This window comes from Podarcis melisellensis (genome assembly GCF_964234715.1).
Source record: "Podarcis melisellensis genome assembly, chromosome: 8".
NCBI lineage: Eukaryota > Metazoa > Chordata > Lepidosauria > Squamata > Lacertidae > Podarcis > Podarcis melisellensis.
In genome coordinates, this window is record NC_138540.1 from 56664628 (window position 1) to 56688046 (window position 23419).

General features: G+C 53.7%; 1 protein-coding gene across 3 annotated transcripts; it reads right to left on the reverse strand.

The window, feature by feature from the left end:
* Window positions 1-1452: 1452 nt before the first annotated feature.
* Window positions 1453-23026, reverse strand: FHL3 (four and a half LIM domains 3). 3 transcript variants are annotated; one of them, XM_081922730.1, is made up of 6 exons: window positions 22896-23026; window positions 5044-5231; window positions 3677-3851; window positions 3332-3501; window positions 2276-2462; window positions 1453-2171 (listed from the first exon to the last, which is right to left on the reverse strand). In XM_081922730.1, exons 2-6 carry the CDS (start codon window positions 5197-5199, stop codon window positions 2020-2022), a joined length of 840 nt encoding a protein of 279 aa, XP_081778856.1. In that variant the 5' UTR covers window positions 5200-5231; window positions 22896-23026; the 3' UTR covers window positions 1453-2019. The 3 variants fall into 3 exon arrangements, with proteins under 3 accessions (XP_081778856.1, XP_081778858.1, XP_081778857.1); XM_081922732.1 differs by lacking the exon at window positions 22896-23026 and adding an exon at window positions 22706-22727; XM_081922731.1 differs by lacking the exon at window positions 22896-23026 and adding an exon at window positions 12226-12378.
* Between the last annotated feature and the right edge of the window lie 393 nt (window positions 23027-23419).

Genomic DNA, 23419 nt, shown 5'->3' on the forward strand with positions numbered 1-23419 from the left:
AGGCACATCTAAGAGCAAAGCAAAGGTCTCAGGCCTCACGGACCGCCTTGCAAAGCCTCCTTCCCTGCCTGAGCCACAAGCTCATGTCACACAGCCCAGCAGTTTCCCTCCCTGTGGTTCCCCAGCCAGAGGAGCCTCCTGCATCCAAGGCCATTTCCACCCCAACCGTCGCCTTCCAGCCTTGCCCCATTACCTCACCACCCTCCCACTCCCTCCCCACAAATAAATCAGGCAGGCAAAGCAAGTCGTGACCCATTCATGTTGGGATGGGATCCAGATGTTGCCGGCCACAGGCAGCTGGGCCATTTCCTTTTTTGGAGAGGAACGCCAGCCGAGGGGGATCCCAGGGGCCCAGAGGTAACAAAAGCCTGGTAGCTGGATCTGTGGGGGAGGGCTGAGCACCCCCCCCCTGCGCTCAGAGCTGGATGGGGGAAGCTGCTTTCAGAAGAAAAAAGGCTCTTCCAGAGATGCACAACAGTTCATTGCCCAAGTTTGCAAGAGCAGGAGGGGTTCCACTGCATCAGCGCAGAGATCAGCTGCCCTGGGTCCATGTCCCAGCAAGTCCAGGGAGCGGGACAGGGTTGCAATTTCAAGAATATTTTGTCTTCTGTTTACAAGAGTCCAAGGAGCCCCCACCCTGCTGCAAAGAAGGCTGTATGCAGACAGATTTGGATCCCCGAATGTGTGTGTGTCCGTCCTTCTGACAAACACAGAAGGGGTGGAATTATCCAATTTTCCTTCCAAGCAGCCACAGGGCAAAGTTTTGCATGTTCTCAGCCTGCTCTGAAAGCCACAAATGGGAGGTGAGGTGGGGGGGGGGGGGAAGGAGAGACAGGCACAGATTGCCCTGCCACCTCCCCCCCCCCCCAATGTGAGAAAATCATTGGGAAATCAAGTGCAAATTCCTGACAGGGCAAATGCAATATTTCCCCCCTCCCTCCCACAAGTTGCTAAGAACGACATCCATGGTCCAGTAACATGGTTTATTATATAAAGCCAGAAAGCGGGGGGCGGGGGGGGGCAGACACTGGCCAGATAAGGGCAAGGCTAGGAGGAGTCCCCCCACCACCACCTCCGACAGGCAGAGAGAGAGAAAAAACACACACACACACACACACTGACTCCCCCACTGCAAAATATCCAAGGAACTGGCTACACAGTACATGAACAGGATGGGGACAAAATATTCCCTGGAAGAGGGGAGAGAGAAGGATCCAGGAAGAAAGTTTAGGATATAGAGAATAGGAGCCGGAAGTGGCTTCCTGCAGCTGGAGAAGATGGGGGGTCACTTTGGTATCGTTCTGGAGATCCTGCTAGGCAGAGCAGCTGGCGCTGAGCAGGCCACAAAGTCACTGAGGGCGGAGAGAGTGCCAAGGCCCACCCAAAGGGTCCTGAGCACCCTCAGCGCCCACCCTGCAAGGGAGACCCATTGCTGGAGCCTTGCCTGTCCACTCACCCTCCCCTCCTACCACTGCAGACAGCACTTGGGGGGAGAAAGATGGGTGGGGGCAGGACCCCTGGGGGACAGGAAGGAGCAGCACCCTCCCTCAGAGGCTGCTAAGAGGTGGGTGGGGCGGTGCCCTCCCTCCAGCCTCTGCTTCCACCTCCCTCACTTCAAAAGCAGGGAGAAGGGGGGGACTCTTGGCGGGGGGGGGGAGAGCTTGGAGCTGCTAGCCCCAGAAACTGGAGATGCCACCCTAGAGGCTCAGGGGGCTGAAGGGGCTGCAATTGCTTCAGACATACATCCCCCTGCATCCCATGCTGGGATGGCCTTGCATAGACAGGCTTTACTTGGCTGCAATAGCAGGAGACAGGGGACAGAGAGAGGGAGCGGCCTCCCACCTCACAGCACAACCTCTGGGGACAAAGTTAGGGGGGCATGTGGATCCAGCCCCCGAGGCCCAGCCACAGAGAGGCAGGGAAAGGGAAGCAGGGAGGGAGAATCCTCTCTGCCCCACTGCTGCTGCTGCTGCTTCAGGATGCAGGAAGCCTGGAAGACAACCGGCACCAGGCCTGGCCTCAGAGGTCGCTAGCGCAGTCGCGGCAGAGGATCTCGTCGTTCTCCGGGATGAAGCCCTTCCCCACGAGGGAGGCGGCACAGCGGGAGCAGCTGAAGCAGTTGTGGTGCCAGTGGCGGTCCTCAAAGGAGACGTATTTGCCCCCTCCAAAGCCTGGGGGAGAAAGAGAGGAGGATGGAGAAGGGGATGTGGGCACGGCTGGGACTTGCAACAGGCCGCAGGAGGCCTCCGTGGCTCCGCCCACCTCCCGATCTCACCTGTGATGGGCTTGGTGCAGGCGCTGCACTTCTTGGCATAGAGGCTCCCAAAGCACTTGACACAGTAGGGCTGGTCTTCCTGAGAGGTGAACTGCTGCCCGGCCAGGGGGGTCTGGCAGCTCGTGCAGACGAAGCACTCCTTGTGCCAGGGCTCATCCCGGTAGGTCACGCCTCCCTTGGTCAGCGACTGAGCGGGAGAAGAGAAGAAAAGTCCAGTCCAGCATCTGGCCCTCACACTGGCCAATCGGATGCCTCCAGTGCAATGGCAGAAAAACAACAACTACATTTTGAAGCTGGAACTGTCATGGGGGCTCCTCTGCAACCAGTAACGAAGTTTGGATCACAACCGTTAGCTTCTTCAATAGGGTTGTCCCAACACCTTTACAATGTCTGTGCTGCTGACTGTCAAACTTTGGGATTGTTGAAATATATGCAACAAAAGTAATCAATTTGTGTTGCGTCACTCCAGTTGGGTCTACTAGACCAAAATTGTTAAGCAATGTGGACTAAATTGCTTCTGGGGGCCCTCTGGGATTAGGGGCTGTGAAGCTTCAGCCTAATTAGTTTCATAGTAGATCTGCCCCTGTTCCAGTGGGAAACCCACAAGCAGAATTTGAGCCTGAGAGCAGCACTCTCCCTTCCAGCTACAGCGGTACCTCAGGTTAAGTACTTAATTCGTTCCAGAGGTCCGTACTTAACCTGAAACTGTTCTGAACCTGAAGCACCACTTGAGCTAATGGGGCCTCCTGCTGCTGCCGTGCCGCTGGAGCACGATTTCTGTTCTCATCCTGAAGCAAAGTACTTAACCCAAGGTAATATTTCTGGGTTAGCGAAGTCTTTAACCTGAAGTGTATGTAACCTGAAGGGGATGTAACCTGAGGTACCGCTGTACTGATATCCAGAAGCATTGCTGCCTCTTACTGCACAGGCGGAAGAACAGCAGTAATGCACACAGAGCCCCCTATTCACCCACCCAAGCCTGCAGGGGCTTGAGATGCCCCCTGCCCAGCCGTCCCCCTCCCCCCCCACTAGTTGAAAAAGCAGGCAGGGCCCCACCTTCTTGCAGTGGGTGCAGCGCGGGGCGAACTTGCTCTCGTAGCACGGGACACAGTAGTAGTCCTTCTGCTCGGGGATGAAGGAGCGAGCCCCGATGGGCTGCTGGCAGCCGCTGCAGAGGAAGCAGTGCTCGTGCCACGTCTGGCCGTTGTACTCCAGCTTCCGGGAACCTGTAGTGGGGCATTGCAGGAGGTTGGACTGGATGACCTTTGGGGGTCCCTCCCAAACCAACAGCACTATGATTCTAGGGAACCCACACTAGCCATGGTGACCCCGGCTGCGGAGGTGGCTCCCCTTTCCCCCCCTCCCTCGTGGCCGGGGGGGGGAAGGGGCAAAGCAGCCCACCTGGCATGACCACCTGCTGGCAGGCCACACACTGGGAGGAGAACTCCCGGCAATAGCAGTCGTTGCAGAGCAGCTCCTGGCCCTGGCAGGTGAAGGGCTCGTCAGCTAGGGAGCGGTCGCACCGGAAGCACCGGAAGCAGCCCTCGTGGTAATGCCGGTCCTCATAGTAGAGCTCCTGGAGTTGGAACGGAGGAAGAAGAAGAGTTTGGATTTGATATCCCTTTCACTCTCCTTCAGGAGTCTCAAAGCGGCTAACATTCTCCTTTCCCTTCCTCCCCCACTGTGAGGTGAGTGGGGCTGAGAGACTTCAAAGAAGTGTGACTGGCCCAAGGTCACCCAGCAGCTGCATGTGGAGGAGCGGAGACGCGAACCCGGTCCCCCAGATTAAGAGACTACCGCTCTTAACCACTACACCACACTGGCTTTCTGGAGAGGAGAGGTCAGGGGGCAATTGCAGTGACAGGCAGCGGGAGGGGGCTTGTCTGAGAAAACAACGCCCTTTCGCTATGCTCATGGGTTGGAGGGAAGAGGCAAACGCACACCTTTGAGGAGGAGGAATTCAGAGCTTTCCCTTACCTATCTTTCTGTGGAAGAGGCTCTAGGAGGCCAAGAAGCAAAGGACTGCTGCATCATAGGGAGCTGGACTAGATGGGCCCTGGGGTCCCTCCCAATTCTATGATTCCCCAAAGGTTACCAGTGAGCAAATACAGAAGCAGCCCTAAGCGTGGGCCCATTTCCACCCATTTTGGGGGTGCAGTCAGGCCAAAGCGGGTCTACCTGCCCCAGCAGCCTCTTCTCAAGATGCTCCAATGGGAAGCCCCCAAGCAGGGCAGAGGCGGTGGCCCCCCTTTCCCAAGCTGCCTAGCAGTTAAAGAGAGCCATTTGCCTTCCCCAAGGAGGTATTGTTCAGCTCACCTTGCTGGCTAGCAAGCAGGGGGGCGGGTGGCAGGTCATCTCATTATCCACAAGCAAAATGTCCTCCTTTCCTAGCCTGTCCTTTCCTTGTATCACAGCTGGTCCCTTTCAGGAGGCTGCACAGACACCCCCCCTTGCTCACGAACTAGAGAACTCGCTTTAGTTGCCAGAAGGACCTACCAAGTGGGGACCCCCCCACTCCCCTTAGGGGTGCTGCCTGCTGGATCCATTTAGCACATGCTTGGAAAGGGGAGGAAGATCAGCTTACCAGTAATCAATGGGACTGCTTGTTACTTCTAAAGGTGCTTGACATGCAGGAGGGGCGCTGCAAAAATCCCCTGTGCTTGGAGGATCCCAGCTCATACCTGGGCCAAAGGCACCAGGAAGACAAGGAGCAGCCACCACCCCCAGGGTCAGTTGAGCAGAGGCCTCCCCCCGCCTTGCCCCCTCACCCTGCAGTCGTGCCCGATGGGCTCCTTGCACTCATCACAGGTGTTGGCAAAGTGGGTATCATAGCAGGGGATGCAGAAGGGCCCCTCGTCCACCTGGATGTATTTGCGCCCGTAGAGGGACTCCTTGCAGCTGGCGCAGTCAAAGCCTTCAGTCATCCTGCTGCGGGCTGGGACTCTGCACAAGGGTCCTGGGGGAAGAGAGTGGCTGTTAGCCTCCTTGCCCCAGCAGAGAAGAGGGGGAGTAGGAGAGGACTGCTGCCTTGCTGGCTGGCAGACTAGCAAGGTCACCCAAACGCTTGCAGGCAGGACTGAAAGAGACTCAACTCGTTTCCTCCAACCCCTTGTTGCTTTGGGGTGCTGGTAGAAAGGACAATTCCAAAAGTACTGAATTGCATGCACCCAAATTTCCAGTGCAGCTCCACACACCTTCCTCAGCAGCTCCTAACCCTGACAAGGGTTAAAGTCCCAGTTGGCAGTGACAGAAAGCTGAGCCAAGGCTGTTCCTGAGCATGTGTTCAGCTGGTGGGGAGGGATGCGGAAGCCACTCAACCCTGTAGCAAAGGGGAGTGCCAAGTCCCACTCTGGTTTCACAGATCCAGTCACCTCTTACACTCTCTCTCTCTCTCTCTCTCTCTCTCACACACACACACACACACACACACACACACACACACACACAACAGCTGCCCTTTTCTGGAAGCAGCAACGTTCCAGGAGCCCTGGGTTGATACACTGCAGATCAGGCGCTTAGGAGGACCGAGGTTGCCTCTCCAGCTTTTTGCAATGGGGGGGGGGGCTCTGCTAACCCTCCTGGAGAAGAGGAGCAAAGTCCCCTTCCGAGGAATCACTGCATTCCCCCAGCCCCGCAACCTGCAGCCCCTTCCTGCTTGTTCCCTGTGCTAACAAAGAGGTCAAGGAACCCTTGGAAGGCAGGCATCTGCTGCTCTCCAGATTGGAGCTTCTGCCGCGTGCCTGGACTAGCTGGCCTGGAACCAGAGGAGGGTGAGCCATAGTCCTGGCCTCCAGGAAATTCCAACATTTCAATCCTTTCGAAACAAACCAAAGACAAAGGGGAGGAGGAGGAGGGGGCAATTCTCAATGGGAGTCCTGCCTGAGCTCCCTTCGGGCCATGGGACAGGGGTAGAGGGTAGGGCACAATGGTTGGTGGTGCAATCCTATGTGAGAGTAAGCCTCTCACCAACATGGCGGTGTTTACTTTTTGAGTAAAATACGCATGATTGTGTTAGTACTCGCAACAGATGATTCTATGTAGTGACAGCCTATCATTCTTGTAGAGAAGCCAGCAAGTATTATCTTCAGGAAAAGGGTTACAGTACTTGACCACATCTGGCCCAATCCAATGCTGCACGCTCATGAATGCACCAGGAATTGCTCTCCAGTAAAAGTAGACTGGGACTGCAATCTTGGATCCTCAACTTCTCCTTTCAGTTTTATACTATTTGTTTTGTAAAAAAAATTATATACTGCTTACAGTGGAGAACTTTGGGCTCTCAAATTTCTAAAGACCGCTTCTGCCGCTTGATTGCAGAAAAACCTCAAAGCTGTTTACAAAAAAATTGGTTCTATTAGCTGCGCCTCTTAACGGCCGCCTGACATGCAGAAATTCACCAGGTGAAGCTCTTAATGACATGGCTAGACCAGTGGTGGGAAAAGCAGGTTGCAGCCAGAGATTCTGCACATGTCCTTAGAAGAAAAAATACTTCCTTTTTTAGAGCGGAGACAGAACAGGGCAAGAGAACAATGCAAGGCTTTGATCACGGCAAGCTGGGTGACTATTCCCTTCCTGCAATAATACCTGGCATGTATCAACCCAGGTCAGAGAAACCATGCTGAAGCTTGTGTGCATTGATGGGACATGACTCCTGGGAGGTTTTCTCAAATTTGCCCTAACGCCTTTATGTCGGAAGGACTGCACAGAACCTGGCAATTACTGCTCTAGGTGGTGGTTCTGCCCACAGCCTCGGCCGTTTTGGAACCTGGTTTTTGGAGGAAAATTACACACCTCCCCACAAACAGGACCCTGCCATTGACTCACGTGAACCTCTTCACAAACCGAAATCTGAGCAAAGCTTTTGTGAACAGTTTGGCGATGGCAGCCGCCTGGCTCTGGCAAAGCTCAGGAAAGACTGAAAGGGGAGTATTATCATCGCTGGAGTATTATTGGTATTGTAATTAAGGGCCTCTAGCAGCAATGATTGAGAAATTAATTAATGCAAAAGCTCAGGGTACTAAAAGGCCTCTCAAAATCAAACAAGCTTACTAAAGTGTTTTTATTAGGTGTATTAATTAATGCAAAATAGCTTTTTTATAGCATATGATTTTGCACTAACTTTCCTTTAGAGAAATTATCAGACCTATGCATTTATATCTCTTTATCCAAGCCCCACCCCCTTTGTAGGGAGATTTGTATGCTTTTCTGTTATTGGTTATCTTTCTGTCTTTATGGTATCTGTCTGGAAATTAAAAAGGAAAAACAGTAACTTTTCTTTTTCAAGCAAATGTACTCCTGGCCAGCCATACATAAAAGCCAAAGAGCACAAACTCTGACATGCTGCTTTAGGAAGCTTCTTGCCGTGGGGCCTTGCCCCAAAGCCAGCCGCAATTTTCAAAGAATGAGGAGGAGGAAGAGAATTGACTTCCTGGATACGGGATACAGGAGGAGCAACTCTGTGCCAGAGGAGGCCAGTCCCTTTGCCAGCTGAAACTCTCTCTCTGCAACTGCCAAGGCAGCATTAAGCCCAGCCCAGGCAACACCACCGATATACCTTCCTTTCTGAATTTAAAAGAGCCCCGTCTGTCTCCTCTTGCTCACCTAAGAGGGTTGACAGTGCTACCCCAAGGCAATGTGTGCAACCAAGGCCCACACACCAGGCTTGTATCAGCTGGACAACTTTGCTTCGGAAACCCCTGAAGGTCAGCTGAGCTCCAGGGTTCAGAATTCCTGCAGGACTTGCATAGGGCCACCCAAGAAGCAAGAGGCATTGTGGGAAGTGGCCTTTCAGGACGAGGGAAAAGAACAGGACAGGCTGCAAGGCATTTTACAGAAGGCACAACACAGGCACGGGGGCTTCTCAGGGTCCTGAAGCCCACTGCCCACAAAGCAACAGAGCCCTCCCAGGGAAACAGAGGCACCCTGTCTCAGCCTTGCACAAAGGGGGAGACACCAGCGGTTGGGTGCTCCCCCAGTAGGCAGGTCTCTCTGGCAAGGGCTCTGCTGCGTTTACTAAGCACCCAAAGGGGAATCAAGTGCCACAACTGTCCTTCGCTGAGCCTCCATCTTTGAGGATCTCCCCCAGGACAGGGTGGCGTCCTGCTGCTGCTGCTGCTGTAGGAGCAGCTGAGTTTCCCTGGTGGCAGAAGAGGGGGGCCGGCAGAGGCAACAGGCTGATATTGCTCAACGACTGAAGGAAAGTTTTCTCCAAATTTGGTCAAAACAGTCCCTCTCGCTGTGGCTCTTTGTTTGGAGAGCTGCAGCTTAGGAGGGAGTTATTTCCAGCGGGAGGGACATAAATCAGGTATCCAAAAGTGAAGGCACAGTGGCAGCTCTTGGGCTGCAGCACAGCCAGCTTTCCTACGTTTGTCCTGTTGCACCCGATATCACCGCAGTGAGAGTTCAAGGGAAGCCATGGCAGGGAGGGGGAGAGAGTGTGCAGCCGAGGCCAATCCTGATCCGTTTTCCAGGCTATTAGACAACCATAGTCCTCCCCCTGCCCCCCCCCCAGGCAAGCCCTTCAAAATCTGGAATAGCACCAGACCCTAATGAGCAGGAAGTCACTCAGTTTACCATCCCTCATGCAGGCATAGGAATCTAGGCATCTGCCATGGGCAGGGATGCAAATGGCAGCCCTTTGGGGATAGGAAAGGGGTCTTGGGGGGTGGGTGATGCTGCAGGCAGGAGGGGAACATGGAGCACCTTTTCCTCTTCCCCCATCAGAGCAGAGGTGGATTGAATTTCCATCTGCACAGCTGAGATTTTCCAGACCTGGTGAGAGTGGGCGCGCGCACACATCATCTGGTATCAATTACAGTCCCAGCACAAGCCGGAGCTAACTGCAAATCCGTCTCTGCCATTGCAAAATCTCCCCATGGGGACCAGGGCTTCTTCCTTGCCAACTCCTTCCTCTGAGCAGCCTGCAGAAGGAAAGCAGCTCACAGCTCCAGGCTCTGCTGGCCAGGGCACCAGGTGGTATTAAGGGATCTCGGAGCGGGGAGCAGAGTGTTCTTTCAACAACAGGCACTTCGACTTTTTGGTGCCACAACAAACCGTTGCTTGCTCCGAGATGCCAATTTGAAGCAAAACATTCCATCCTCTTGGGAGATGTCTGGAGGTGCTATGGGACACCTGGCCACCTTGAGTCCATCCATTTAGGACCAGGCTAAAGTGTGCTGCCCACACGACCTGTGGAAAACAGCAGGCTCTTGCCCACAAAACCAACTGGACAAGACTGCAGAGAGCAAAAGTCTGGCTTCTCCCGGCCTGAAGGGTCGAGGCTGAGGGAATTCCCTCTGCTTTCTTAGGAGGAGAGATCAGAAAGTCCAGAAACTGGTGGAAATAGACTAGAAAAGACAAGATCCCTCCGTAAGGAGGGCCTCCAGAGAAGACAAGCGACCCAGTGGCTGGCCCTCACTGCCTTAAAGAGACGATCCAGAGGATGCCTTCCCCAGCCGAGGCACAAGAGGGAAAAAGCTACCTTTGCACACCTGACACCCCAAAGCACCCACCTCATCAGCTTGGCCCCCTTGGGGGTTTCTCGTCTGCATTAGTCAAACAGGCACGGCTTCCTTGCTGGCTTTTTCAAAACCCTGCGAGGATTTCTGCCAAGTTGCAGAGCCAGGTGGGATCTTGTGCTGCTAAAATGGGTGAGGGTTTCTTGAACTGAGGACCACTGAACACATGAAGAGCTTGGCTGCTGGATCAGGCCAAAGGGGGCCTGTCTAGTCCAGCACTCTGTTATCACAGGGGCCAGACAGATGCCTCTCTTCTGGAAAGCCACCAAGCAGGTCAATGGCAGGGCTATCCCCACCTGCTACTCCAAGCAGCCCATGGTACTCAAAGGCCTCCTCCTACCTCTGGCAGGGCAGGTAAGACCATGGCCTGGAGCAACCTGTTCCATCTTCCCACATGAGGGAAAATGAGAAGGTGCAACCCTCCCACCAAGCCCTGCTTACTGGGATTGCGTAGTGGCAGCTTCTGGCGAGATCCCACATGAGCTCTGCGAGATCTTACAGAAAGCCGCCAACACTTCTCCTCACTTCTCTGGTGGTGGCGCTGGCGGGTAGGCCCTGACCCCAGCCATCCATCGTGAGCCTGATCACCCTCCATGAACTTGTCCAATTCTCTTTTAAAGCCATCCAGGTCAGCAGCAGGTGGCCATCACTACCTCATGGAGGCCTTCTTCCACTGGAAAAGGGAACGTTTGCTTGCAGGCAGGCGAATCTTGGTGGGAAAGGAAGGCTGACACATGCAGCACAGAATCTTCCACCCAAGCTCCATGTGTGACATTTTGGGTAGGGTGTGCAATTGATGGAGGCAGATACTGTGAAAGGGCTGACGGAAACAATTGCTAGCAACAGGCAGGTAAGGTAAAAATTCCACCACACACCCACAGGAAGAGCTACAGGGGTGTGGTGGGCATGATCCAAAAGCCTATAAGGGCCCCCCCACCCTGCAGTGCCATGGACCAAAGGGCCTACATTCTGCACAGGGGCCTCACAGGCCAGGTGGGTCGAAGAGGCTGGAGGTGAGTCGCTTTGCCTCACCCACCTGCAGAGAGACAAGCCAGCGACTGTTTGCTCAACTGAAAGGAAACACACACTCAGAGCAGTGGCATCTCCAACCCACCCACACAGGCACAGATTGCAACACTGGAAGGAAGACGTTTGTCTTCCTACATGCTATGCTGTTTGGTCACAATTTCCATTCGCTGCGCACACAAGCACTTTTTCTGGCCTGCCAAGGTTAGGTGAATCAGAAGGCCCCGTAAAAATGAAAATAACTGAAAAGGACATGTCGCCCGCTGGCTTCAAAGAGGGCTTCCTTGCTTCCTCTCTAGCGGATGCCCTGCTTTTTGCACCAGGTGTTAAGAGGGCACAGCACTGGCACCAGCCCTTTTCACAGCACACGCAAGCCCCTCGACATGCCCTTGTCACAAGGGCAATGTGGAAGGAGGCATTCCCTGTTGGGGCCCATTGCCAGTGGGGATGGTATTTCCCATGGGCAACTCAACCCTCCTTTTCTCAAGAGCACTCAATGACACCCCAGACACAGGCAACCTCCAAATGGCAGTCAAGCTCATAATAGCGGTGTCTGCTTTCCACTAGAAGGCCTTGACCTTCGCTGTTCCTCTGGCCCACGCAGCTATCAGAAGCAACTTCTCTCCAACTGGAAAGGAGCTCCCGTATTTGGGAGGCAACCCGAGTCAAGCACAGACTCCTGACAGTTGGTGAGTCATTTTCTGGGTTTCCTCTAGCACCTCTCTGAGCAGCAGGCTGAAGCATGAGCTGAGGTCCCTTCGGACTCCCAGCCAAGGAGTCGCTGGCTCACAGTCTCCGCGGCGCTCGAGAAGCTACGAAATTACCCCTTTGCGGAGGCTCTGTAACCTCTGCCGTGGTGCGGTTCAAACAGATACCACCAGCAATTCCTCCCAGCCCAGAAAGTTCAGACAGTTTTCATTTTCTGAGTAACAGAGCATTTTTGTCGGGTGAGGTAAGCATCCTCCAGCTGCCAGGTCCTGCTCTCCGCTAGGATTGCTTAAGAGCATTGCTGCAGGAGGTTTGGGTGGTGCTAGTGAGAGAGAGAGACAGACACACACACAGAGCAGGCGAGAGGCGGCAGGCAGCAACCCAAAGCAGAAGCCGAAGAAGCAGAAGCGCTCCTCTCCATGCAGCTGGGCAGGAGGACTCCCTGGGGCCTGGATTTCCCCTTTGGCACACAAACAAGGCAAAGCCCATTGTTTTTTTGGGGGGAGACACAAGGAGGGACAAGGAACATGGTCCTCCCTCTCCAAATGCACGTTCTGAATGCATTCTCACCGAAACATAAGAAGAGTCTGCTGCTGGATCAGGCCCATGGCCCATCTAGGCCAGCATCCTCTTCCCACAGTAGCCAACTAGATGCCCTACTGGAAAACCCACAAGCAGGATGTAAGCACAAGAACTCACAGGGCTCCTTTGGTTTCCAGCAAATGGTATTCGGAAGCATGGCTGCCTCCTGAAGTGAGAGTAGCCATTGTGGCTAGTAGCCATGGATGGCCTTCTCCTCCATGAATCAGTCGAATCCTCTTTTAAAGCCATGCAAGTTAGTGGCCATCATTGCCTCCTGCAGGAACAAGTTCCATCATTTTAAGTACGCCCTGCTTGAAGAAGGACTTCCTTCTATGTGCCCTGGAAGACAAGCTAGGGCGTCTGTGTGGGCAAATGTCTGCATGTGTGCACAGTCCCAAGTGTGAACGTGTTTGTTTTCTATGGTTTGTTGCTTTTAAGTTATAAGCAACAGGCAACTGGGGAAGCATCAAGTCATGTATCTTTCCAAGTGCTGAAAAATATGCCCAAGTGCCCTTTGCTGCGGACGGCATTCATATCCAGTAAGTGATGAGATTCAGGCCATCTGAAAACAAAAGGCACTACAAGAAACCCATGAAAAAGGGTCCTGATGGGTTTGTCAAGGGGGAGGTTGCTGCGCCAGAGAATGGTCATCCAGGTGGACAATGCCAGCAGGTGAGCAAGCAGTGCCTGAGAGATGCAAGTGACACATCACAAACAAAGCTGGGGGCAAAAGAAAGCAGTGACAGGGAAGGAAAACCATTGATGCCAAAGACACCCCCCCCATTTCAGAATGGGGCCCCTTGCCTCTCTAACTGAGCCCTACATCAGACCAAACAGAGATGGTCTTCCAACCTCCTCCCCCCCCCCGCACACCACCCATTTCTGCTGGAGTTTGGCCCCTCATCTCTCCAGACCCCATGCAGAGACCTCGGGGCTGGCAGGAGGGGCCTGAAGGTTGACAAGGAAGGCAGATGTGAAAATCCTCCGGTCTATTTTTTGCCCCTGCACGATCCAGGCTCAAAAAAGAATAGGGAGGCATCTCCCGAGGATGGTGAAAGCAGCAGGTGGGAAAGGGCAGGCTCTTAAATTGGGAACGCACCAAGACAGAGGGGGTCAGCTGCCTCTGACATTTTGTGCGGCCACGTGACGGGGCACAAGGGGGACCCCTCTTCAAGAGCTGCCTCTATTCTGGAGTTGTATTTTTAGTCTGGGAGATGCCAAACATTCAATGAAAGTGTGTGTGTGGTGGGGGGGAGAGATTAGAGACCTGGAGGCAGCAACTATTCTTGGCTCAAGGCTGTAGCTAGAAAGCAGAGTGGCAGGGAGGGTGTCCTGGGAGGGCTAATGCCACCAACACCCACCTGCCAGGCTGCGAAGGTGCTGAGATGGATCAGTCGCCCCAGAGAAATGTGGAGCTTGCAGGAGGTGCTGCAGCCCCAGAAGGTAAAGCCACCCCAGTTGGGAGGCCAAAAAACTTTCTTTCCTGGGCAGCTTTAGAAGGACGGGGTCCCAAAAAGGCAGCTGCCAACACATTACACTCAAGCTGCATAGAGGCACCCTCTGTGCAGTGGAGAAGCCTGCATTTCCCACCACAAACCTTCCCATGACATGCTGAGAAATGGGTGCAGAAGACACAGGTCCAGAGGGGTATCTGGGCAGGGGTGCTGGGTTGGGTGAAGGAGCCCAAGGGACCAATGCAGTGAAAAAGTCCCTTGAACCTCTCAGTCCAAACATCCAGAAACACTTTGTCAAGAGCAGCATGAAGGCTTTCCAAGCTATATGGAGGTTTTTCCTTTCTTTTTCAGAAGTACAGATCTGGATCTGTTTGAAGCCTCTTAAAACTTTCCTTCTGGGGATACCCAGTTCTGCAGAGGCTGGGGATTGAGTAAAAACATTCCCGGCACCCTCACACAGCTATGATTCCCAGGGGCTGCTGTGACAGTCAAAAAGGGTTTCCATGCGATTCAACTCTGCTCTGCAGACATGTGCGCACAAACACTAAAGGGTGTGTCTGATGTCACACGCAGAGAGAAAGAGCACGCCTCACCCAGGGCGTCCAGCAGGCCCCTCTGTTGCACAGCATGGAAAATGCCTGGAACAAGTCCAAATCCCAGGCAGGGCTGAGCCCCAATTGCCATCAGGGGACCAGGCAATAAAGGCTGGGAGCAGCCCAGAGAGCTATTTGGACTTCCACCGCCAGATCTCTCATGAAGGAGCACTCTCAGGGGCTTAGGAGCTTCCAAAACTGATGGACGGGTGGAATGGCCTATAGAAACAGGGCAGAGGGCAATGCTTGCAGCTCCTGGCTTGGCTGGAAAAACCCCAAAGCAGCCCCCGTTTCCGGGAGAAAAACAGAACGGCAACAGCCTTGCTGTACCAGGAAACCCTCTGGGGCCAGATGGGGACCTCCCAACGAGGAACTTTCTTTGGATGAAAGATGCCCCATCCCTGTGAACCCAGGATGTCTCCTGGGAGGAAGGAGGAGTGATGGTTCCCTGGGGGAGAGCTGGAGAAGGAACATTCCAGGCTGCTGAGTCAAACTGCGGGGGGAGAAAGGGGTGGGTGTTGTGGCTGCCTCACTAGCCTGAATAATTGCCAGCCAAAGGTAACCTAGGGGTCTCAGAGCGGGCCTGGGTGTGCCCTGGGTGAAGCCAGGAGGAGCTCCCCAAGGGCCATGGGCCTGAGGCTGGGGCCAGCTTGAGGAGCTGTCCAGGGTCACAGACACTCCAAGCTTTTCAGGCTCTGCAAGAAATCCTGGCCACTATTCCTCTTAGGGACACTGTGAACCCTCCATATGAAGTTCATTGGCCAAATAGGAACACTGAAGTCATTTCCCAAAGTGGCTGTATAAACCCTGAGCATAAATTCAGGCAGCCCTTCAGGAGGCACCTTTGACCTTCCCAGGAGCAAAGAAAAACCAGCCAGCATGGCCCCTTACATGACCTCCAGATTGCAGCAGAGCCGCCCATCACCTTGAAAGGCAAGCACAGGGGAGCTCCAGCGCCAGCCACCTTCTGAAGCCTTGTTCCCCAAAGACAGCAGTATGCTGGGGCAGCACAGCAGACCCGAACAGTCCTGAGCTGCCCCAACACGCCCTTTTTCCTCCAAAAGGGGGTCTCTCAGCAGAAGAGCTTCCACCAAAACACACCAGAAGCAGCAACAGAGCCTGTCCTCAGCAAGACTCCTATGGCCCCATCATCACTCAGGTGCAGGCAGGGTGAGCCCAGCCAGGCACGTAGCTCCAGAGAGGAACCCCCCTCCCCTGGATCCACCTTCGTTAATGATTTCCTAGTGCTCAGAGACATTTAACCCTTTCGGATGTCTCCCCAGTCAGTTACACAAGGAAGGCAGCTTCTTCCCACCAAAGCAGGAGCAGCCAATAAAGAAGGAAAGAGCTGCTTTTCTGCCATGGTCAGACCACCCCCCCCTGGAGGCCTGTGTCCACTTCTGGGCACCACAAGGATATTGACGTGGTGGAGTGTTTGCAGAGGAGGGCGACCAAGATAATCAAGGGTTTAGAAATAAAGCCTGAAGGCGAACAGTTGAGAGACTTGGGACTGTTTAACCTGGTGAAGAGAAGACAACCTAGAGTAAGCAGGGCTGAATGTATGTGAGAGAGACAGACCCAAGAAAGGACAATGAGCTCAATTTAGTTCTAGGACTGAAAGCAAATTCCTGGGCTCAGAATGTTCTCCAAGGAATCCAGTGTGTTAATTTGGTGTCTTTGCACCCGGCTCTGGTTGGCAGATCTCGGAGTTCTAGTAAAAAGAACAAGGAGATCTGTCAAGCCTGAAGTGCACCCACCTCCCAGAGGTCCTGCTTAAGTTTTAAATGAGGTGGGGAGTGCTGTTGGCTCAAGCCAGCCTGCCTATGGCTGGGAATCTGGATTATGTGGGACTGTTCACGCTACAAGTTACAGAGCAGCGATCCAGACAAAGGATGTCCTGCATTCCCACAGGAGCACCCATTTGCAGGATGGGCCCTGGCACTGAACACAGATGGCACTGTGACTGAGCCCCATGGAAAGAGTGGGCAGTATGGTCATCCCAAGCTCCTGGGGTGGGACACGCTGCCAGCTGGCCTTGTAATGACAGGCAGGGTGATGGTTAGCAATGAGAGAACTACCATCCTTTCCAGCTATGAGGCATCAACACGCACTCTACCTTCACTGGTTCCTCTTTGCTGCGACTGGCCATATTTGTAGCGATGAATGCCAACAGAGAGGAAAATCCTGGCTGTGCAACAATGGAAGCCCCACTGAATCTGTCATCAGAGGCAGCTGCTTGGCTCCAGCTTGGCAATAGAGGGCACTCCATGGGGAGAGAGGCCAGGTTGCTGGGGTGGGGAGGGGAGGTTTTTGCAGATCCCTCTGCTGGGATTCCAAGCTGCTTCCATTTCCTGTGCCACATCCTCTTGCTGGGGAGCTGATTCAGCAAGCAATTTCCCCTCTTGCCATAGAAGGGTGGCAGGCAGGCAAGAGAGCTTATTTGTGGCACACTGAGCGCAGGCTTGGTTCTAGTTTTCAGAAAACACTGGGCACCAAGATGAAGCAAGACTGTCTGGCCTGCCCAAGTGCCGGGCAGAAACACTATTGACCAGAATTTTTTGAGTTCTGGACTGAAAGGGTCTAGTGTCTCCTGCTGCAGGGAATCAAATGTGGTATTTTAGTAGAAAAGGAGTGTGCCGGCAAAGATGATAGACATGTTCCTAAGAGATGTTCCTACAGCCAAGTCAAGTCTGTGGTGCAGTGGTGACGGTGTCAGCCTATGACAAGTGACACCAGGGTTTGAATCCGCACTTGGCCATGAAGGTCGCTGGGTGACCTTGGGGACCAGTCACAGGCTCTTAGCCTAGCCTACCTCACAGGGCTGTTGTGGAGATTAAATAAGAACGGGGAGGAGAAGCAGGTAAGCTCAGTGGGGGAAAGGTGGGATATTAATTCAATAATAAAATAATAATAAAGGAATAAATAAAAGAAGTCATTCGTCTTTAACATGAGAACACAAAAAAGCCCTGCAGCTGCATCATAACAAAGGCCCCTCTAACAGATCAGCAGGTTCTCTCAGCAGCCAATCAGATGCCCCAAGGGGAAGCCCACAAGCAGGATCTGAGACCTGTGATCCCCAGCAACTGGCATTCAGAGGCAGAGCACAGCCACTGTGGCAACTGGGAATCAATAGCCTTTGTCTAATCCTCTTCCAAAGCCATCCATAATGGTATCCATCACAACAAGTAGGAGTGGATTGCATCCTTTAACTTGGTGTGCTACGTGAAGAGCTCTTTGCTGCTCTTTGAATGCTTGCAAGCAGCAGCAGCCCAGCAGAGCATGGACCTTCCTCCCAGTCACCTCCAGCCTCCTCTGTAATGAGTCACTGAGCACGAGTCCCTTTAAGAGCTGAACAAATAAATATTAGTAAAAATGAGGAAGCCAACAGAGGCTGGGTCTGCACTCTGCTTCTTCTGCCTTGCACATTTCCCACAACAGGAAGCCCCACATCCGCTGCCTTATTCCAGCAGGCTTCTCATGTGGGGAGAAGCAGGATGCAGAACCCCCAAACCACCTGCAGCCTGTCCCTGCCCCTCAACTGGACAGCCCTCTCCACGTCTTGTGCAGAATCGCTGTGTCCCACTCATTATGGGTACAAGCAACGCCGTCAAACAAGGTTTGTGGTCAGAATGTCAGACTAGGCCCTGGGAGCCTAGAGTTCAAATCCCCACTTGGCCGTGAAGGTCACTGGGTGACCCTTAGGCCAGTCACTGCCTCTCAGTCTCTATTTACAGGAATCTTTTGAATTCTGGACGGAAAGGGTCCAGTGTCTCCTGCAGGGAATCAAATGTGGTGCTTTAGTAGAAAAGCAGGGTGTTCGCAAAGATGACAGACAGCCAAGAAGATGTTCCTACAGCCAAGTCAAGTGTATGGTGTATTGGTGAGAGTGCCAGACTACAACCTGGATGAGACCAGGGTTTGGATCCCCATTTGGCCATGAAGCTCACTAGGTGATCTTGGGCCAGTCACTGCCTCTCAGCCTCACCTACTTCACAGGGTTGTTGTGGGAATACCATGAGGAGGGGGAGAACCTTGTACACCACCTTGGGACCCTTGCAGCAAAGGTGGGACATAACTGTGATAATAATGACACACATGGCTAAGAAATGGTTTTCAATAGGATTTGGAGGCACCAGATTCTGACACGCCAAAGCTAAACAGCGAAATGTGTGCCAATCCCACCACCAAGCCTACAGGGCGTACTGGGGACATCCCAGAGTTAAGCTGTGCTCCATACCACACAGCAACTCCTTTTTGCACATACAGTACTCTTTCTGTGCTTCCAGTAGTTGTCCAGCAACCAGACTGCCCCACAAGCATGTGTGAAAGGCCCAGGATCCTGCCCCCGAGGTCCCTATGAGGCATAAGCACAACCGTGAAGCCCCCAGGAGTTCTGGTACTCAACCTCCTATGAAGAAGGGTTAAGCGCTGAAGGAGCCACCCTTGCCAAAATCCAAACCCTGCCCAGGAAGGGGCATCTCAGCACAGAAACTCTGTGTATCAGGTTTCCCTTTGGGAGCCAGGTGCCTAAACTCAGCAATTCTTGCCTCCCAGCCTTGGAGAGCCACCAGTTTCAAGAGCTTGGGGTTGATCAGCTGCTTTGCATGCAGAAGGTCTCTGGCAGTGGCATCTCCAGGGAGGGTTGGGAGAGACCCCCTGCCTGAAAGCTTGGAGAGCCACTGCTGCCAGTCAGTGTAGACAATACTGAACTAGCTGGACCAGTGGTCTGACCTGGTAAAAGGTAGCTTCATATGTTCATATCTCTCATTTCCCTAAGCATCAGGGTGATAGCAATATCTGCAGCTTCACCTTTTTCCAAATGCCTCTCCTTTCAGAGTGCAAATATCTATCTCACAGTTATATGTCTTTGGATAAGTGATACTAGTAAAAAAGAGAAAGAGCATGAAATGCCGCCACCACCACCATCACAAGCTGGGTCTCCTGTGGTCCAGGCAGGCTCTGAGTGCCCCAAAGCAAAAAGATGCTTCTTCCAGGAAAGGCACCCACAGCCTTGGCAGCAGAGGAAGAGTCACCAGACGAGGTGCCAGATTGGCATCTCCAATATGATGCTGGCACCGTCTCAAATAGATTAGTCAGTTTATTGTCTGTAGTGGATTCCTTTGTCTGAGGATCTCTTGGCGTGATAAGGCAAGGCTGCCCCCAGAACACTGATGCAACAGCAGCCTTGGAGCCTGGCCTCCAGCCTAGCCCAAAATGACAAGGAGCCCTCCAGCACAGAAAGCGCAGGCTGGCTGGGTATGGTCAAGGGTTCAGCCCCAGCCGGCCTCCCCTAACTGAAAGAGGAGAGTCAAAATCTAGCTATGATGAGGCATCTATGCAAAGAGACCACGCTGACTTCCAGCTGCAGGCCCAGCACCCAGCAGGTTGCACAAGCCTGTGGGGGCAGGCCAGGTTTGAGCCAGCAACACCCATGTTTGTCAGCTCCTTAAAACGCCGCCCATTTAGCTAAACAGACCTGTCCCTTATGCTCAGTGCTGCCATAACAAGAGAGGAGTCTGGGGCAAGGTCTCCAGTTCTAGACCAAGAAAAGGGCAACTTAGGTGGCATGCACACCCATTTTACAGTTTGCTTCAGCTGCTTTTATGCAAAAAAGAGATGAGAGTATTCACACATCATAGGAAGATTCCCTTGCCACCCAAGCGTTGAACCAGAGTGAAATCACATTGGGCTCCTTGGAAGCTTATAAGAAGTCCTACAAGAGGAGTTTGGACAAGCTGCCCAGTAGATATTCTCCTGCCATGTTTTGCTGCAGAGCAAGAATGAGATTCTCAAGTGGATTTTGGAAGGCATGGAAAGCATCCCTCGATGGAAGGAGGTGATAATCCACCAAGGAGCATTTGCAAGTGTGAAGCTAAAAGCAGTGGCTTCTTGTGAGAAAGGCCCTAAAGTTGGATCAGGCTGAGGGCCCAACTAGTCCAGCATCTTGTTCTCACAGCAGCCAACTAGAGAGTAAGTGTGGTGCAAAGTGTTGGACTAGGACCTTGGAGACAGGGGTTCAAATCCCTACTGGGTCATGAAGCTCACAGGTTGACCTTGGGCCAGCTAGTCATAGTCTCACAGCCTAACCTACCTTGCAAGATTGTTGCGAGGACAAAATGTGGAGAAAGAGTAGTATGAACTACAGCACCTTGAGCTCCTCGGAGGAAAGGTGGGGTTCAATGTGTTTCTCAAACTTGGGTCTCCAGCTGTTGTAGGACTACAACTCCCATCATCCCTGATCACTAGTCCTGCTAGCTAGGGATGATGGTGTTTGAGAAACACTGCAAACTAATCAGATGCCTATAGGAAGCCTACAAGCAGGACTTGAGCGTAACATCTACTCTCCTCACCTACGATTCCCAACAACTTCAGAGGCATACAGCTTCTGACAGTGAAGGGAGAACATAGCTTTATCCTTCCTGAACTAATCTAATTACCTTATAAAGCCATCCAAGTTGGTGACCATCAATAGAGATTGAGGTAGTGAATGCCATAATATAACTATGCACTGAGCAAGGAAGGACTTCCTTTTGTCTGAATCTCCGAACATTTAAAGTCAGGAGGCAGCCTGGGGACTCAAGGCTTCATATTTCCTATCAGTTTTTTGTTTGTGCAAAGGCAGTTGTTTTTACTGCATTGCATTTTGTATGTGTACATATATATATATACACAGACAAATACACAGACACATATACAAACGCGCGCGCACACACACTCTAAACTACGTTGGAAACCATTTAGATGAAATATTTTAATTTAAGAAAACCATGTAGGAAATATATTTCTCAGCCACCCTGCTGACTCAAGATGAAAAGACGTCCCCATGTGCTGCAGAGATGAGCCCAGACACCTTGGGGCATAACACAAACTCAGAAAAGTGGATTTCCTTGTGAACAACAACAACACATCCTTCCTTTCCTCCAGCCCTGGACTGTCCACAGCTGGACAGCCCAGAGACACCCGCAGCAGCAGCAGGAAGAGAGGGCAGGCTTCCCCTTTCCGCAGGAAAAGCAAACATGGAAGGCAGGGTAAAAGAGCATGGTGGCAGTGGAATGAATCTGGAAATCCTGGAAACTTGATACCCAGCACACTTTTTCAAAAAAACAAAACAAAAAACAATGCATATGCCAAGTCAACTGTGGGACCCTTCTGGCCACCGCTGGCTCCCCTGCCTGAACAAAACTTATTTGCCATATTCGCTGTGCTGTCTCCTCCGAACCCTGTAATTGGAGCACCTACATTCCCAAGATTGCCAATTAGAGCATGGTCATATTTAGGGCACACCCATTTGGGACAGGGTCTGCACTGGGATGGAAGAGAACCTGACTGAATCATTGACCAAAACTGTCATCCTGTCCAGAACTGAAGGGACATCTGGCTGTGCTCCTTTCCCACATATAACCCCCTCTCCAATATTTATTTGAGCGTCCAGAACTCTCAGTTGAGGGTTCAGCAGTCACATGAAGAAAATCCTCTCTTGGGGGAAGAGGGATTCATAACACACGAAGCAGCAACCTGAACCTGCGGATATGAGCTCCCCCCACCCTGCAAATCCTGTAACACATCCCAACGAGATGGGGCTGGTGTTGAAGATGGACACAGCCACATGCAGCAGCTGGCGGGGGGGCGTGTAACCCGGACCCCCAAGCTCAGCTCTCAACTGGTCTTTGCCACTCACAAGACACGGAGTGGAAAACAGATCAGAATGGAAGGGGTCTTGGGGGAAGGCAAGGGATTTCTTGTCTTTATAACTTGGTCTTACTCTCAAAACATTGGAGAATGTTGAGGGCAGGCATACCCTACCGTTAAACAGGGTCAGGCTGCCCCAAGCGGCAGATTTTGGGGAACCTTGGCAGGGCCACCCCAGGCCAGCTGTTTAGCACAAAACTCTTAGTGGTCGTCGGAGTTTTCTATGATAACCATCGGCAGGGACGAGTCAGCGCCATTTGGGCTTCCTGCCTCAGGTACTAAAGGGGGGGGGACACCCCCTACCAAAGCGCCATGGAATCCCCAGGTATTATTCCAGCTTTCCGCAAATTCCCCTGCCACGAGATTTCTCCCGCATCCTCTGACGGTCATTCACACATTTGCTTCCGACGTGAAGAGTGCAGGTGGGAAAAGGCCTTCCGGAGACGTGGAGACCCCTGGGCCTGTTTTGTTGCCCCCCCCCTCCCCGGCGTTGCTGGGCCGGCGCGCTTTGTCTCCGCGCGTCGGAAGCTGCACGGGACGGGGAGGTCCTCCCCACCCCGTCTGCCCTACCTGGGCGAGGCTGCACAGCGCGCTTCTAACCGCGAAGCCGGGGAGGGGAGGGGACGCCTCCCTCCGCCAAGCTCGGTTTTCAAGCCCCCCGGCAACCGCGTCTGGACGCAGCGGCAGCTCCGCCTTTGCCGTCGGGGAGGAAAGTTCCAGGGCGCTTTCCCCTGCAGGCAAACTCTCGCTGCCTCCCGGAACCGGTGAGGGGACCCGCTTGCCCGGGGGTCGAAAGGGTCTCAGCCCGCGCCCGGCGTGGGGGAGGTAAAACGGGTCTAAGCTCTTTTTGCGCGCGCACACCCGAAAAAAAGGACGCCGCCTTCAGTCGCGCAGGCAGCCGAGGAGTCGCGCGTCCTACTCCAGCTGCTCCTGCTGGCAGGCGCTCACCACGCGGAGCCGGCCAGGGTGCGAGCGCCGGGAAACAAAGCCAGGGCGGTGCCACCACCCCCTCGCCCCCCGCCTCGCTCCCTCCAGCCGCCGCCGCGCCCACCTGCTGCGCCCTGTCCAGCCGCGGCTTCGCCAGAGGCGCTCGGCTTGTCCCTCTCTCCGCCTGCCCGAGTCGAAGTGGCGGCGGCCGCGCCTGCTTCCCTGGCCTGCCCTCGCGGGGCGGAGCCGGAGCCGCCGCCGCTGCCCACTAGGGAGGGGAGGGGGCCGCCGTCGCTGCCAAAGGGCCCGCCCAGCAGGAGCCCCCTGCCGCCGGCCCAGAGGCCTCCTCGCCGCGGCTTGGCCCGGCTTCTTCCTGGGCGCGGGGCAGGCTGCCCCCGACCGGCCTGCCGGAGGGGCAACAGCAGCAGCAGTCATCGCCGGGCGTCCGTCCTCTTGATCCTGCCCCGGGACTGGATCAAGGCGGCTCTGCTGGCCCGACGGTGCCTGCCCTGTCCTGGAACAGTAGCAAACGCAGCATAGAGTACAACAGCCCTAACGCGGTGGCGGGTGGCGGCATCGCTGGTCCCGGAGCCCGCAGTTCCATTGTCCCGGTGCGCTAATTCAGATCAAGGCGCAAGAGGCTTCTGC